Source organism: Diorhabda sublineata, chromosome 9 (genome assembly GCF_026230105.1).
Source record: "Diorhabda sublineata isolate icDioSubl1.1 chromosome 9, icDioSubl1.1, whole genome shotgun sequence".
Taxonomy (NCBI): domain Eukaryota; kingdom Metazoa; phylum Arthropoda; class Insecta; order Coleoptera; family Chrysomelidae; genus Diorhabda; species Diorhabda sublineata.
The window spans coordinates 24,933,830-24,949,371 of NC_079482.1; the positions used below are offsets into that span (position 1 = coordinate 24,933,830).

The 15,542-nt window shown below is 34.2% G+C and overlaps 1 protein-coding gene across 2 annotated transcripts in view; it reads left to right on the top strand.

Annotated features, from left to right (window-relative positions):
- LOC130449031 (neuroligin-4, X-linked-like) overlaps window positions 1–15,542 on the top strand; it is a 249,920-nt gene that overhangs the window by 154,985 nt on the left and 79,393 nt on the right. For both annotated transcript variants that reach the window (XM_056786664.1, XM_056786665.1), the window contains exons 2-4: window positions 1,054–1,356; window positions 5,113–5,391; window positions 5,658–5,922. In XM_056786664.1, coding sequence (XP_056642642.1) covers window positions 5,215–5,391; window positions 5,658–5,922 — 442 coding nt within the window. In that variant the 5' untranslated portion in view covers window positions 1,054–1,356; window positions 5,113–5,214. The remainder of the gene's footprint in view (window positions 1–1,053; window positions 1,357–5,112; window positions 5,392–5,657; window positions 5,923–15,542) is intronic.

Below are 15,542 nucleotides of genomic sequence, written 5' to 3' on the forward strand. Positions count from 1 at the left end.
AGTGAAAAGCAAAAAATCGGTTAAGATGGCTTGGATATATATTGAGAAAGAAGGAGGACAGAAGATTTGAGATGATATGGGAAACTGAAGCTAACAAAAAGGAAAGAAACAAAGAAAAGTGAATATAGAAATAGCGAATAACCTAGAAACTAAAGAACGGCCAAACAGGAAGGAAATGATGGAATCTAATGGAAAATATCATCTCTACATCTAGATCAGGGATGGGGAAACTTTTTCTTCGCGTGCCAATTTTTGCTAACGAAATAGCTTGTACCAAACATAGCCATTATTTTCTGGGCGTGGGCAACTATATTTGGTTATTGTGTCCACCAATTTGCTGGTGTTCAAAAATAGTTGCCTCAAATGGGTGGTGCGTTCGACGACGACGGGTTTTATGCCCGACGTGTACTGCCTTCACTGCCAATTCACGAGAATTTAATTTCTGATGAAAAGAAAATTTTTGTTTGCTGGTCGCGGGCCGGATTTCAACGCTTTGCGGGCCGGAGATGGCCCGCGGGCCGTAGTTTCCCCATTCCTGATCTAGAGGTTAATCCAAATCATTCAACGTTATTATTCACGCGCAATTTCCGATCAAGCACAAACTGTCTTAATAACAAACGTCAGCAAACGTTCACAAATATAGTCGTGCTACAGCTTATTAACGCCACCTATTGTTCGATTACAAAAACTGATACCTGGACATTCGTATAAGGATTAAAAAAGTATCAATAATTGCGATTTGGGCTCACGGATATAAACAGTAAATATATCTGGAAGACACTAAGAATAGAAGACGTTGTTTCTTTATTTTCTTGATGAGCTATTAAATAGTTTAGCAAAAAAATTGTTTGTCTGAACCTTTTAACAACAATTTCAACACGTAGATATCTTCTGGTATTAATTTTTTATGTATAATAAACCTTTTTTTCATTTTTTGAGAATACTTTATTATTCATTGTATAAAGTTTCTTGGAAAAATAAAAATTTTAAGTTGCGAATATCTTAAATTCGGTTAAGACAAAATGTACTAAAACCCCAATCTCTTTGTTTCAGAATCCGACAAGACCGAAGGAGCTCTTGAGGCTATATCAGCGTTCAAACTCTATTTTATCCTCCAGGACAAGATGCAACTCGGAACTTTATATCGAAAACAAACTGGAAGCGCTAATCTGGACGTATAAACTATCCGATATCGTTCGCATCGGGACTGAAATATGTTAAATACAGTTCCTCGAAGGAAAAACTTAATAGTTGTCACGATACCAGAGTTAGGGGATGAATAAATAAACCAATTTTCGAGCGGAGTGGATCAATTATAAGTTTTTGTCGAGACATGTGACGAATTTATCATGATAAGTAAGTGGAGTAAAAAATATTAATAGTTCATCACATTTGTGTGGAACGAAAAATAAGTGTTCATATTGTGCTTATAGTCCGGTAAAATAAGGATGAAATTGAGCTTACATAAATTGATTTTGGAGTTGGCATATTATGTTATTTGTGATCAAAATTTGACATCAAAACTATAGGAAATTTCATGCCCTCTAACATGGTGAAACCAAATTATCAAAGAAAAATTGTTTAAACCCTCAATTTACTGGAATTAGCGTTCTTTGTTTACATTTTGTCAATGTCAATCATCCCTCACTGTATATTCGGAATAAAGTAGGTAAAACTTAGGTTCGGAACCGAAACTAACATATTATATATAATTTTGTTTCACGGACTTTCGAACTGGGGTATTTTGGGTCGATTCAAGTTTTATGAAACGAACTTCGTGCGAGCAGAAAATTGATAGCGTCACCACAATTTACTGGAATTGTCAGTTTGGGATGATGTGTATGACGTATTTGCCCAAAACTTTCTCTTTCAACTTTGATTATTGACTCAATTTGTTACCGTCAACAGTCTGCAACTGAAAATATAATTTCAGTTAGAATTAGTTACTAAATAGTTTCTATTGGATGCACAACTAGGTTATTTTTTTATGATTGTTGAAAAAACTTATCGATCGATATGTATGCGGTTCGGGGAAATTGACAGTTAAATTTCTTTTCTGTTTACTTTCAATTTTCCTTTATCGAAATATGTTTTCCCGTCAAACGTCCGGAATGTACATACTAATAGAAAATATTCGGGCTCAGGATAAATAATGAAAACACTCTATACAGTTTTTAAAAAAAAACACGTTTTTTACTATTTAGCCGCAACTACTGGCAACATTGCATTGAAATTTTGTACTAATATTTTTTAATAGCTGATACATCCAATGAATTTGTTTTTAAGTCTGTCTCTTGTACAGGGCGCTAGTTACATTAGATTTATTAAGTTAATTATGTACAATATCATACAAAAATCGATATGGACGTATGGTATAGAGCTATGGGGTTGCAATAAATCATCGAACACCAAGATACAACAAACCTTTCAATCTAAAATACTTCGTATAATAGCTAATGCTCCAAATTTACATACAGACATCGGTATTTCAACCATGAATGGAGTTTTTCAGCGAAAAGAAACTAAAACCGTAACGAAAACCACCAAAATCCAAGCTTTACACTGATCCAAAGGAACAGAGAACATTGAAAAGACGCTGGCTAGAAAACCTCATAGAGTAATCTACGTAGACTCATCAGAAATCATATTATTTACTTATTACTCCGTATTTTTTGAATAGATTGTAAATTTGATTAAAAAAATATGTTTTGGAAGCTGATACATCCGATGAATTTGTTTTTATGTCCGACTCTCATAGAGAACGCTAGTTACATGGTTTGCACCAAGTAAAATTGAATATAACGTTTTCAATATTAGATATACGTAAGAAATTTTCGAGTAAACTTGAAGATCATTTAATTTTACACCAAAAATGTACTCTTGATGAAACTCGATTATGTGTACCGTTTTCGGAATATTTCGATTTAAAAATATGAAGTAATAACCGATGCTGGTATGAAGTATTGATAAAATTATTAATTATTATTATTAATCAGTAAGCATTATGTGAGTTGAAATTTTTTTGTCGCGTAAATAAGACCCCAACGATAAATTTTAAGAAATTGGGAATGAGAGCTTCCGGTTCACAAAAGTTCGGTCTAATCAGTATAAGATTCTGTTCTTCAAAGTTGAATAATTATGGGCACTCAGTATGAAACAAATAACAATTTGATGATCATGTATTTTTCTGGGACATAAACTGTTGATTGTTTGATACTAGGCCCCCCAATAGCTGAGTATCCATAATTATTTAACTTAGGTAATAGCATTTTCTTTGAGTTTGCCATAGAAAACTGTCATTTATTAATAGTTATGACGTTGAGTCGATAATAATTAAATTTCTGAAAGCTTGTTAGTTATTTTATTTGATATTGTTAATCAAAATGTACTCAACTAGTGCCCTCTATGAGAATAAGACATAAAAACAAATTCATTGGATGTAACAACTTCCAAAACATATTCGTATAAAATAGAATAAAGCCAGTAGTTGCAGCAAAATCGTAAAAAATGTTTTTTCAGAAACAGGATCATCCTTTTTTCGAAACACCCCGTATATAACGGCAACGCAAGAGCCAGGGGAGAAGCAGACCTTTCAAAACGAAAAACGATGAATATAATTTGGAAAAATTTGATCCCATTAACTATCTAAAAATACTTATAACGAATACCGAAGAAAGATTTAGTAAATCGGTTAGCAAAAGCTGGGTTTCAAAATTATATTCTGAAAGCTAAAGGGATATCCAAAATAGCACGAATACAATTGAATAAAACGATGATTAAACTGACTTTATGGTATTGATGTGTTCTGGGTATTAACCCAGATGTGTGGAGGAAAAAATACTTGGGGGGCTTCATGGACAAGAAGAATTCATGCAGAAATGCAAACAGAATTAACCAGAGATCACAAATGGAAGAGGAAGAGATCAGAAGCAGGCCGAAAATGAAATGGATGGGAGAGGTCACATCTGAATTGAACTTCCGTTCACTATATGAATTTGAAAATGATGAAAATGTAATCCTGAACCCGAAAGTAGCTCAAAATAAAGGGAGATCTCTAGATTTTGGGATCTCTTGTAAGCCATAGTCATATCAAATCTTATAAAAGTGAAAATGACTGTGGACAGATTCAAAAAGTGAGATGTAGTATATATATTTTTGAAATTTGTATTTATAATAATTAAGGATTATCTGGAGTACTGCAATATATATTTTTTGTGTGAAATATCGGCATTTGAAGGTAAACTTTTATATTCCATTCTAATCTATAATTTCGAAAATATACATTTTTTGTTATACTCATATTTAATAAAAAATTCATGGAATATTTGGATTGTATGCCTAATAACGTTAAGCTCATGAGAAATTGGTTTAAACTGAAAAAAATATGAGGAAATTTGTTTCAATTTCAATAACGCCTGTTTAATTTGTGCGGAATGGAAATTCCACACATAATTTGATATTCGTTAGAGCTTTTATATTAGTATTTCCAGAGATACGTTTTTTTTTGGTAAGTAAATTATTGCGTAATCAATCACAGGGGAAAAAAAACTTTCTAATTATTCACAAATAATTTCGAATGACAAGTGACAGGTTTCATTATTGTACAGTCGAAAATGTTTTCCACATTAATTGACAAACTTGAACGACGTAATCAACGACATATGTTTTTTATTTTGATATATCGCTTTCGTTTTTTGTGAACAAAGATGCGATATACCTACAGTTGATTGCAATGCTGCCAACTTCAACCAGATGTCACTTATCACGCATGCGTTCGAAGATTCCCATTGACATATCAGCCATTTTGGATTGTTAATTTCTAGTTAACGATCGTATAAATGAGTTGTCGTAGAGATTGTGGAAATGAAAACCTAACCAAAACTCCCGAAGCGAAAAACCAATAGACAATAGATCGCAAAAGGCGACTCTATACTCAAAAAGAGACTATATTGAACATAAAATGAGGCTTTTCTTTAGCTAGCTTCCTTTTGGAATTACAAAATAGTAGTAGGGGATAATTTGAAGTTAATGGTCTGTTTACATTGTGTTTATAGAAGTTTTTTTCTATTAATGTGATTGGCGAATAGCGTACATTCCTTTTTTTTGTTTCAGTTCGTTGGTTGGATCATCAAATCATCAACTAGACTTGAAATGTTCTAGAAAGTCAATTAGAACCAAAGTGATGCACTACCATCAAGCATACCTCATCAGATCATGCTTCCCATATGCCTCGCCAGGCATAGATCCATCGTATTTTATTCAATAGTTTTAATGTTGGTAGTACCTAATCATTGCGGACCTCGCTACAGTTCCAGAATAGTCGAGATTCAGACCGGTGCTATTAGAGGCATTATTCTGGAATTGAGTTCTAGACATTTGGAACCTGTCGAAGTAAGTGCTTCAACTAATATAGAAACAATATCTCCGAGAGACAGTTTTTGAAAAAAATACGCAATCGGTTTTCTTCTATAGCCAACTAAAAAGACTAGAGTCAATGTATAGCAAATCCGCGGAGTAGTTTCTTCAAGGAGGATGCTATTGAACGAGCTCCATTGGTTTTTCAGTAATGCTGCTTGTTATCTACTTCAAATACAATCTAACAATGAAGAAAGTAAAGAAAAAAAATGTTGTTTTTCACAATTGTATGTTTTTTATAGGTTTTTCGTGGCGTTCCCTACGCCGCGCCACCTGTGGGTCCGTTCAGATTTCGTCCACCGCAACCTCCCCTCACTTGGCCAGGTACCAGATTAGCAGATACATTTGGTGCGGCGTGTCCACAAAAATACCCGGATATAAGCAATCGCACTGCCGCTTTACATTTTATGCCTAAAGGACGGTATCAATACCTCAAAAAACTGGTTCCTTTATTAGTCAATCAATCAGAAGATTGTCTTTTTCTTAATATATACGTTCCTGGTAGTGGTAAGTACTTTTCTCAATAAACTATAATCATTTCTCATTAAGTATCGTATGATCCAAAGAATCTATTTCTTGCTACGATACTGAAGAACCCTGTGTTTAAAGCTGATCCATTAATCCCACTCCTATTAAGAAGTCTAGAATGTGGGATGGCTTTAATTTCCAGAGATCTTCGTCTTCTATTTCAAGCGCTTCCAGGTGGAGTTCCTTAATGTTTCACAATTCGAGTTAATTTGGATAGAGGCTTCGTCCTTTGTACAACAAAACCTGCACGCCGCATTATCTGCTAGGTCTAGCGTCTTCAGGTGTTTGTTGAGGTGACAGTACCCCGTTAGTATTCGTAAATTGTTCTTACTTAAGTTTATACATTCTGCAGATCTTTACCAGAAGAGTTTTTACCTGTCTGAGCCCTTCTAGGTTGTCCCGATAATTGGTTTTGCTCCCTCTTCTCCAATGCTTTTCCTATCGATCTGTAGCTGGTACTACAGAAGGATTCAGGTTCTATTAAGGGCTTGTCTGCCCCTGCTTCAGCGAACTTATCGGCTTTTTATTTTTTTTGCCTAGTTCGTTTGATTTTTCAATCCCAAACGAGTTTGGATTTTATGATACTAGAACTTGGAGCTCCAATGGCTACTAGACAGAATGATGGTCTCCTGTTTGCGATAGCTCCTCTCTAGATTAAACACATTTTTTAATCGCGTGAATTTCTGCTTGAAAAATGCTGCCCAAATCTTCAGAATGGTTGGTTCTAGGCCCATATACTCCTATCCGAGCGCCGTTTGCTGTTTTTGATACCATTTAATATTATTTCTGTTCATTTCTTGTATGGTGTTTTGGTCCCTCATGGAATGTTATGACCTGGGTTATAACACCCATTGGTAGGGTGAAAAACTGGAAATAAATGGCTTTGGATAAGCAGAAATGAAAGGCTGGTTAACAAGCTGAAGTTGTTAGACGATAAGGACGGTTGAAATGATGAGCAGGCTCCAGCTCTTGAGTCAATTGAACCTTGTAGGCGTGTAAGTTCAAATCTTCATTCAAAATTCGCATTCGTGAAATGTTTAATTATTGGGCACGACGACGAGTCGAGGTTGACACACTATCGCAATGTTTTCCGCAGAACGAACGGGGCGAGCATGCACAAGTGTTTTCACATTTCCTACAGATCCGGTTTGCTGAAATTTGCGCACAATTCTCCCGATTGTGGACACATTTAATCTATTATGCTAACCAAAAAAAAAAAAAATCAGACACTGCCACAAAGGAAAGTCAAATTAAGTTAATCAAAAAACTTGACGTTAAGGTGCGACTCACAATTAACATCGTGCCTTATAGTTGGACCACCTTTTACATAGCGTGAGGCTAAACAGATGGCGTGCGGCTGTCTACCCGTCATAATTTTAACATTTGTTCGATAGTAACTTGATGAAATTAAATTCCTGGAAATCTAATCAACGAAATTATCCAAGTAACTAAATGGCTGTTTACATATATCTTCGTTTATTCCTCAATATATCAATCTTTAGTCCTTTATTGCTGATTTACGAAGTTCCGTACTTCATTTTGTTGTTGGTAATAACTCATGAAAAGCACTACCCTCTCCATTTGATAATGTAATTTTTGACCCATTTCATGTAATACACGCCAAGAGGTGTAAAATTGTTTTCAGCTTAAAGTGCCAAACTAATTATTTAGGGTTCTGACAAGGGTTTAGACAGGAATCTAAGGGGGATAATTCGAAACAATAGTGGCTAATAGACGTGTTATTTCGATGAAGTAGAAGTCATAAACAACGTTCGATCGTAAATATTTCCAATTTTTCGATACGCTACATTCACAAACAAATGTTGAACGTGTCCAATTACCGAAAGAAAAGTAATAAACATTCATTACATTATACAATAATCTTGATTTTTTGTTTATCATGTACGATTTTTACATTTTTGTTTCCATTCATTCATTTCCATACTTGAACTTTATCTATTAGAACAAAATGTAGTGAGAAAGAAAGAGAAATGCTTCATTGTCAAAAAACTGTTCACAATTTGTAGATAAAAACTTGTAAAAAACTAAGAAACAAACATACAAATAACTAAATAAAGAATAATTTATTTATTATAAATATTGGTTCTTCGAATTTCAGGATGTTTAAGGATTATTTTATTATGACTTCTTCTTCTTTTTCTTCTTTTTCTTCTCCTTCTTCTTCTTTTTCTTCTCCTTCTTCTTTCTTTCTTCCTTCGATATCTCTCCTCTCGATTCTAGGTTTTCATTCCATTATCTTTTGCTATTTTTACAAGCCTATTCATTGATGTTATTTTTTACGTCTGATGTTTTCATATCCTTATCTCTTTAGTAGTGTTTCTCCCAGAGATCCAACTGAGTATTTTCATTTCTGTTGTCTCCAAGAGTTGTTTCTGACATGGTTTATGATGTATAAGTCATCAAGGTCCGATTCTTTCGTTGTAAATTCGTTCCTTTGTTTCTTGTATTGGGTATTTGTTTCTCCATACTACATTCCGAAGACATCCCGCGACCTTATTTGCTCCGGCTACTCTGTCCTCGTCATCTACGTCTCCATAACTGGTTATGTCAATTCCAAGATACTTGAATTTTATTTTCTGCTGTATTATTTTAACTCATAGTTTCAAATTGCGTCTAACGGACTTTTTGAATGTTTGAGGATCATCTTCAGTATTAGCATATATGGTGCCGTCTATAATCGCTGTCTAACCTCACTTTTTGATGATTTCATCCATTAAAATAATATGAGACTCAGTCTAATGTCGATTGGTATAGGTTATGTTTGTTTAATGCGAGCCTAAATGCTGTTGGGACGTCACTGAAGCATAGGAATGCTGGTTTTTTGTATTCTATAGATTTCTCAACAAATTATAGTAGGATAGATACTACTGAATCCTTTTAACTTAGTTTTCTAATGTTTTGATTAAGTTTTTCAAATTATAACTTGACGATATTTAAATTTTTTCTTCGTACGATTTCCTTCAATGCTAAAGCTTCGGAATTTGTATCATTATCTACTTTCACTCTCTAGAGGTTCGTGTAAATATTTTCTTATACCGTGAAATTCGGGGAAAATAGCCTCTGTTGAAAAATACGTTTGACTGCACTTGAAGCGCACGAAGGTGTGTACTTTTAATTAAATTTCTACGTTTTACGTTAGTCTTTGTAGGGCTTGTTTGGAATAACATGAACGAGTACTGGGCATCTAAATTAAATTGTGGAAATGCAGTTTTTTATATTTATTTTGCGGCTATAAACTCATTTCATCCTGAAATTCGTTATTACAATAAATTTATAATTACGGATTCTTCAGCGGAAAATACACAAAAAGAGTTCTAATACGATTCGAAGCTCTGCTGTTCGGTTTATTTGTTGCACCATTCTGAAGAGATCAACTCGACGGAAACCGGTTAACAGATTATACATATTTCTTCACAATTTTCGTTATAGATCAGTATTTACCTTCAATTCTCCATCGCAGGACTATTATTTAATTATGGATACTAAATTTTTCGATGGCACAACACAAGACATTCTGAAAATAATTACACGATTATAAGGAATACGTGTTTATTCATATAAAAGCATTATTTAACGATAATTTGATTATACAGAGCCGTGTAATCGATCCAGTTGTCCTCTCTTCACTCAAATCCCTAGATCATCTGCATTTCTCTATTTCTTGATCGTGCAAGTCTGTCCATTTGGGGCCAAGATACTACCTTTCCCCCCCAAATTCCCTAGCTTTCCTTTTTACCCTTAATCAACAGTTACAGAAATCGATATTTCGAATTATGTGCCCTCGTAGTTTATTAACAAGTTTTTAAGCATTCTGCTATTTATCCTTATTTGGGAAGCCTCTTATTTATCAATTCCATCATTTTTGAACGTTCAAAAATACATACTGTAGACAATAACCGACAACAAGTAGCATTTGATGAAGATTGAGGTCAAAATCGGAATTTTCGAAATGCCTGTCCTGGTTTAATCGAGGTAGCATGTCCAGTGCTCAATGCTCAAATACTTGAATTTACTTACTACGGATCAAAACCTCAAGAAAATTGTCCTTGAACATAAATTGAACATGGTTGTCTTATACTATTTTTAATTGTACCGTTTGGTTTCAATATAATTATTCAATGCATCGACTGTCCTTCTTATCTATGTCGAATGCCTTCTCTTAGTCAATAGTCAAGTTTTCTTTGGTCATGGCAATTTGGACTACATGGCGATTATTATGAGCCAATCATCAGTCTACCACATTTATGGTAAACTCTTTGGTACATGATTTTCAGTAATATTATTAAGGTATGATCCAGCAGGTTAATGAGTCTGTAATTTTCGCACTATTTACTTAAGTTGTGCATATCTACTGTTAGGTTATTGACCTGTCTCATACAGGGTGTCAAACTTCTGTAAGCATTCAAACTATTTTAGTAATTATTACAAATTCTCTGGGACAATACGTTGATCAACATTTTATTTTTAGTTTTTCATTAGGAAGAAAGACTACGTCATTGTTTTTGTTCAACGAATGCCGGTGAATTTTTTTCAATTAAAAGTGATGCAGTAATGTCCCAAATCGTTAGAATGCTATATTGATGAGAGTCAGTCCTACGTTATTATTTTCGTTCACCGCACTCGTGACAAATGACGAACGATGTGCGTTAAAGCAAAAATTTCACTTTATGAGAATCGAAACATTCTATTTTTATTCCGTGTAACCTGCCATCAGATTTTCAGGACTCCACGGTCGAACTCTTTTATTGAATAAAACAGTGGCGTTCGGAATTGTCAATCACACAGAAAAATTCGTTAATACTATAAATCAAATTCAACTAATCCAACTTTATTGAATTTATAAACTTTATTAAATTGGAAGTAAATACTTTAAATTGATGAAAAAACGGATTTATTTATGAAAAAATACAAAAAGTTTCTTCCTTCTTCGTCTTGTGGTGTCTATCCGTGAATAATCCGATCTTTATTACAATTTTTATTGTGACAGCACCATGAGAATCAGTTCCATTAAACTGGTTCTCAAGCCAAGATGTTTGTCGTCTTCCAGGTTAGTTCCTTGGTCTAGGACTTAACTTGCTTTTCGACGCGTGCCGTTTTTCTTGGTTGTGGGAACAATCCTCGTTTATAACCAAGGTATTTATATTGTTTGGTTCTTTCCACTAGAACTTGATGACTTCCTGTCTTTTTGACACTAATATCTAGTCGTTATTGCTGATTATAATGGGTGATACTATCTGCATATCTAATGTTGTTTAGCTTATATTCATTCTAAGGTTTGTGGAATGTTTTCAGTAGAGATTTCCAGCTATTATCAGGTATTTAGTGTTAATTATTGTTTCTTTCAGTAGCTACATTCGATCGAACGCCTTTCCATGGACTATTAAACATGCAAACGCGATCTGATTCAATTGTAAATTATGATTTACTTTGAGAAAGGGCTTAATTAGATTGCTCATGAGATTTATCGTATTCTTCGCATTTCTTGCTGCCTGGTTTTTCAGTACTAAGAAGATTGATTAATCAAGAATCATATATGCTGTTCAACATCGTCCTAATCAAAAAGACTAAAGTTTTGGTATATATCAAGCAGTTTAAGGAATTTTGCTGATACCTGCTACCTCGTAGTTGCATTTCTATACTTGGGAATTCTTGTACTATAATTTCTGGTCCTTCTATTGATTCCTCGATTCAAAATTTGTTGTGTCTGAGGTTTTCGAATGTTTTTTAATGGTATATTTTCCAATTTCTTCTTTATTTTTTACAAGGAGCTACCCAACATCGAAACAAATGGAACTAATATACAGAGAAACAGCGTTCAAAATATTTGATCTTTTGGAAAATTGTTTTAAATTTCCTACACTTTCCAGCGGCGCTGCTGCTTTTTTAGTATGGTGAGAACAAAGACAAGTAAACAATTTCAAAAATTTACAGCAGATTTATACAAACCGTCGTGTTTAGATTCAGAGTACCAAATTTGAAAAAGCCTAGTCGCCCTGTGAAATCTTTAGCTAATTCAACCACGTCTCCCAGTGTATTTGGATGGAAAATGACGAAGATTATCCGGAATCCGTTTTCCAAACAAGTAAAAATATATGACATCATTAGATGTGCATTTTTCATGAATCATCAAACTCTCGTTCGATCAACTTTCATATTTTCCTCCACCTGAAACTTTTATAAAAGTATTCTCGAGAAAGTTGTAACGGTTTTTTTTTTATTAACTCGAGGAAAAACTTTTAGAAATTGCTATTGCAATTGGCGGTAATTTACTGATCGATAATAGTCCCGAAACTTTCGACATGTTTATTACCAAACTTAGAAATATCAAAAACCAATCAATAATTTCAGGAGCTCTACAAAATAAATCAGAAATTCATAAGACTTTTATAATAAATCCGAGAAAAACCTGAACACCGTGAAATATTGCGGTTGAGTTGGTTGAATATCCACCCTAGAACCCCGGTCTTACTCCCATCGATTTTCACGGTAAAAAAATTGATCCAGGATACGACAAATCTCTTAGATGTACTGAAATTATGATTTATTTTTGTTTTTTGAATAGAGAAACTTTCTAGATTTTCCTCGTCTTGGTTGAAACGATATATCTGTTCGGCATGCGGAAGGCATTCCGATTAGATAATAGAACCGTGCAATTAAAGGCCCAAGACTGGCACTCGAGATGTTTGCCATCTCGAAATTCTAGTAGATAAATAAAGAAGGTGACGGCCGTGTAATTTAGTGACCGGTCGTCCTAGGTGGCTGCGCGCCTTTGAGAAACGTGTATCATTTGTCAGGTGGATCAATGAAGTCACTCCAAATTGAGATCGAGTCTCGACATTTGTTTATTTTCAAAGGAAAAGGTTGTAAATACGTGTGTATATCCGAATTCGGGAAAGTAAAATAATATTTTCTTACATTTTAGTTAGCAAAAGCTATTTGATATAATAAAATTTTGCAATCTTCGCTAGTTCTAGTGATTAGTGCGTTTTATCTCAGTTTGAATGCTGAAAAGATTGATTTTTTTCAGTACCTATCAAAATTAAAAGAATTATAAGCATATTGCATCATCTTTTTGCGCGAGCGCAGTTGGATAGTTGCACTCGTGGAGTTTTAGTAGCCATGAGTCACTTCGGCGTAAAGCGTCGCGCTTTTTGACGAGGCGACTGACGCTCCGAGTGCAAATTTAATTAAAATATGGATTAAGCGTTTCGAAGCAACCAGTTCCACGTTTAAACCACCAGCAAAAAGTCATCCGAGAACATCTACAACCACAGACAATATTGATACGGTGAAGGAATCAGTACGAGAAAATCCGCGGCTTTAAACTTGTCGCGACGAAGTTTACAGCGTATTTTGAAGTTGGATATTAAACTTCATCCTTATAAGTTCAAATTAACATAGGAATTGGAACATATTGACTTTCAAGCAAGCTTGGGATTTGCTGAAGAAATGCTTAGTTGATTTTCCACTTTCGACAACATCTTTTGAAGCTCATTTACATTTAAATGGGTTCGTAAACCTACGAAATTGTCGTTATTGGACCGAAAACAAACCAAAAATGAAACCACTGCATAGAAAGTAACGGTATGGACAGCAATGTCAAGCAAAGGAATTGTTGGTCCTTTCTTCGTTGAAGATTCACTAGAACGAAACGGATAGGGAACTTGGTTCCAACAAAACGGAGCGACATCAAATGACTTTATGGCGGCTGTGAGACAGATGTGATATCACTTGGCCCCCACGTAGCCCTGACTTGACGCTTTTTGAGTTTTTTTCATGGAGATACCACAAACATAAAGTCTACTTGAGCAATCCGAGGGACATCGATCAGTTAAAGGAAAATATCCGCCAGGAAATGGCAGCAATCACCTCAGATTTATTAACAAGAGTTTTTACAAATCTGCGTTCGTGTTTAGAGAAGTGCCGTCTCCGAGAGGGCCGTCATTCAGATGACGTTATTCCATTTCATATCTTTCGTTTCAACAATACCTTATCATCCGCTTCCTGGTTAGTGATCGGTAAAGTAGAGGCAGTTCTAAGTTTGAGTAACTTTCTAGTTGTGACATACTCCGGTGTAGAAGCGTCCCTAATATGTAAACTCCTGGTTATTTGTGCATCGCACAGTCAAAATGTATTTACGAGATTAAAAATAGATCCTCCAACCGATGTTTTTGCTCAACAATCTCTCGATTTATTAGCAAATGAATTTCTGCTTATTAGACGGTTTCAGTTTCACAATTGTCTTCAGTTTGTAAAGTTCTAGATAATTAACTGATTCAAAAAGTTCAACTTCAAATAGAAAGTTCAACTTTCAAATGCTATTCATTACAAAATTGGAATCGTTCTCTCGATTGTAAAATTCCGTAGTTGTTCTGAGAACAAAGAACTTTTTTAGATTGAAATGTACTATAAAGATTATATTGATTGATAACTGGTATTTCCTTCTCGAGTAAGTGCTTCAAGTGCTATGAAACGTTAAGTTTTAATTCAATTTTAGTACTTTATCAAACATAAAAATCTTTTATTTAAAAAACTTTATTCTCAATTATGTCAACAGTTCTAAATCATCAAACTTTGGGATTAACTTTTGTTCACATTTGACTTCTAATTTATCTGCTGCATGACTGCAACGGTCCCGTTTTATATACTATAATCACATTCTAGATCTTTCGGTTTCTGGAAATCTCTAGTTTGTTTTGAGCATACGAAAAGGCTCACAGAAAGATAATTTCTACAACATATTAGAACAGAATTGGTTTAACGTTGTAGAAAAAGTGTAAAATTTTTTAATGTTATAAATATAGAGATTAGAGACTGTTTTTGAAAGGAAAAGGGACATGTTTATGTAGAATAAGGTTAACTTATCTCCCTTCGCAGGACTTGTTAACAGAGAGATCATATCGTATACACGATGTGGAAAATTATTGTAAATGTTGACAGTCAAAGTAAATATTCATAACAAATAGTAAAAATATCCCGTTTCCGAAAAAGTTGCTTTATTGAAGTCGTCTATGTTAAATCTTCACATACTTTTCACCATCGAAGATGTTCAAGATGGAAAAACCATCGTAATCATCATTGGCACTGAAAAGGATCTTCAATTGTGCTCAGTGGTGTTTGTCTAGTGGTATTTTAGATTTCCTCTGAACTTTGGAACCTTTTTAACTTGGTTAAAGGCCTTTTACTGCTCTATAGGTTTTTATAAGTTTTTTCAAAACCACGAAAATATGAAGATCATAAATTTCGCAATGATCCTACAGTTTTCCAGAAAAGTCTATTAATTTTTTTTTGACCTTTTAGTCCATTTCACTCTAAATTCGCAACAAGACAAAAATACTTAATTACCTTAGAGAAAAATTAATGATCTCTTTCTCAAAATAATTATATTTTCTTTATGAAAATAACATTAAATCTTCTTCTAAAACTTTTCTTTGAAATCTTGCATTAAACTGTTGATTTAGTTTTGATGAATCCTGAAAGGGTTGAAGTCACTCAGTTTTATTTCACTCATTTATCATTCTGAAGCTATACGAGGTCTGGTCATTAAATAACGAGACTGCACCCCTAGAGGGCGCCCT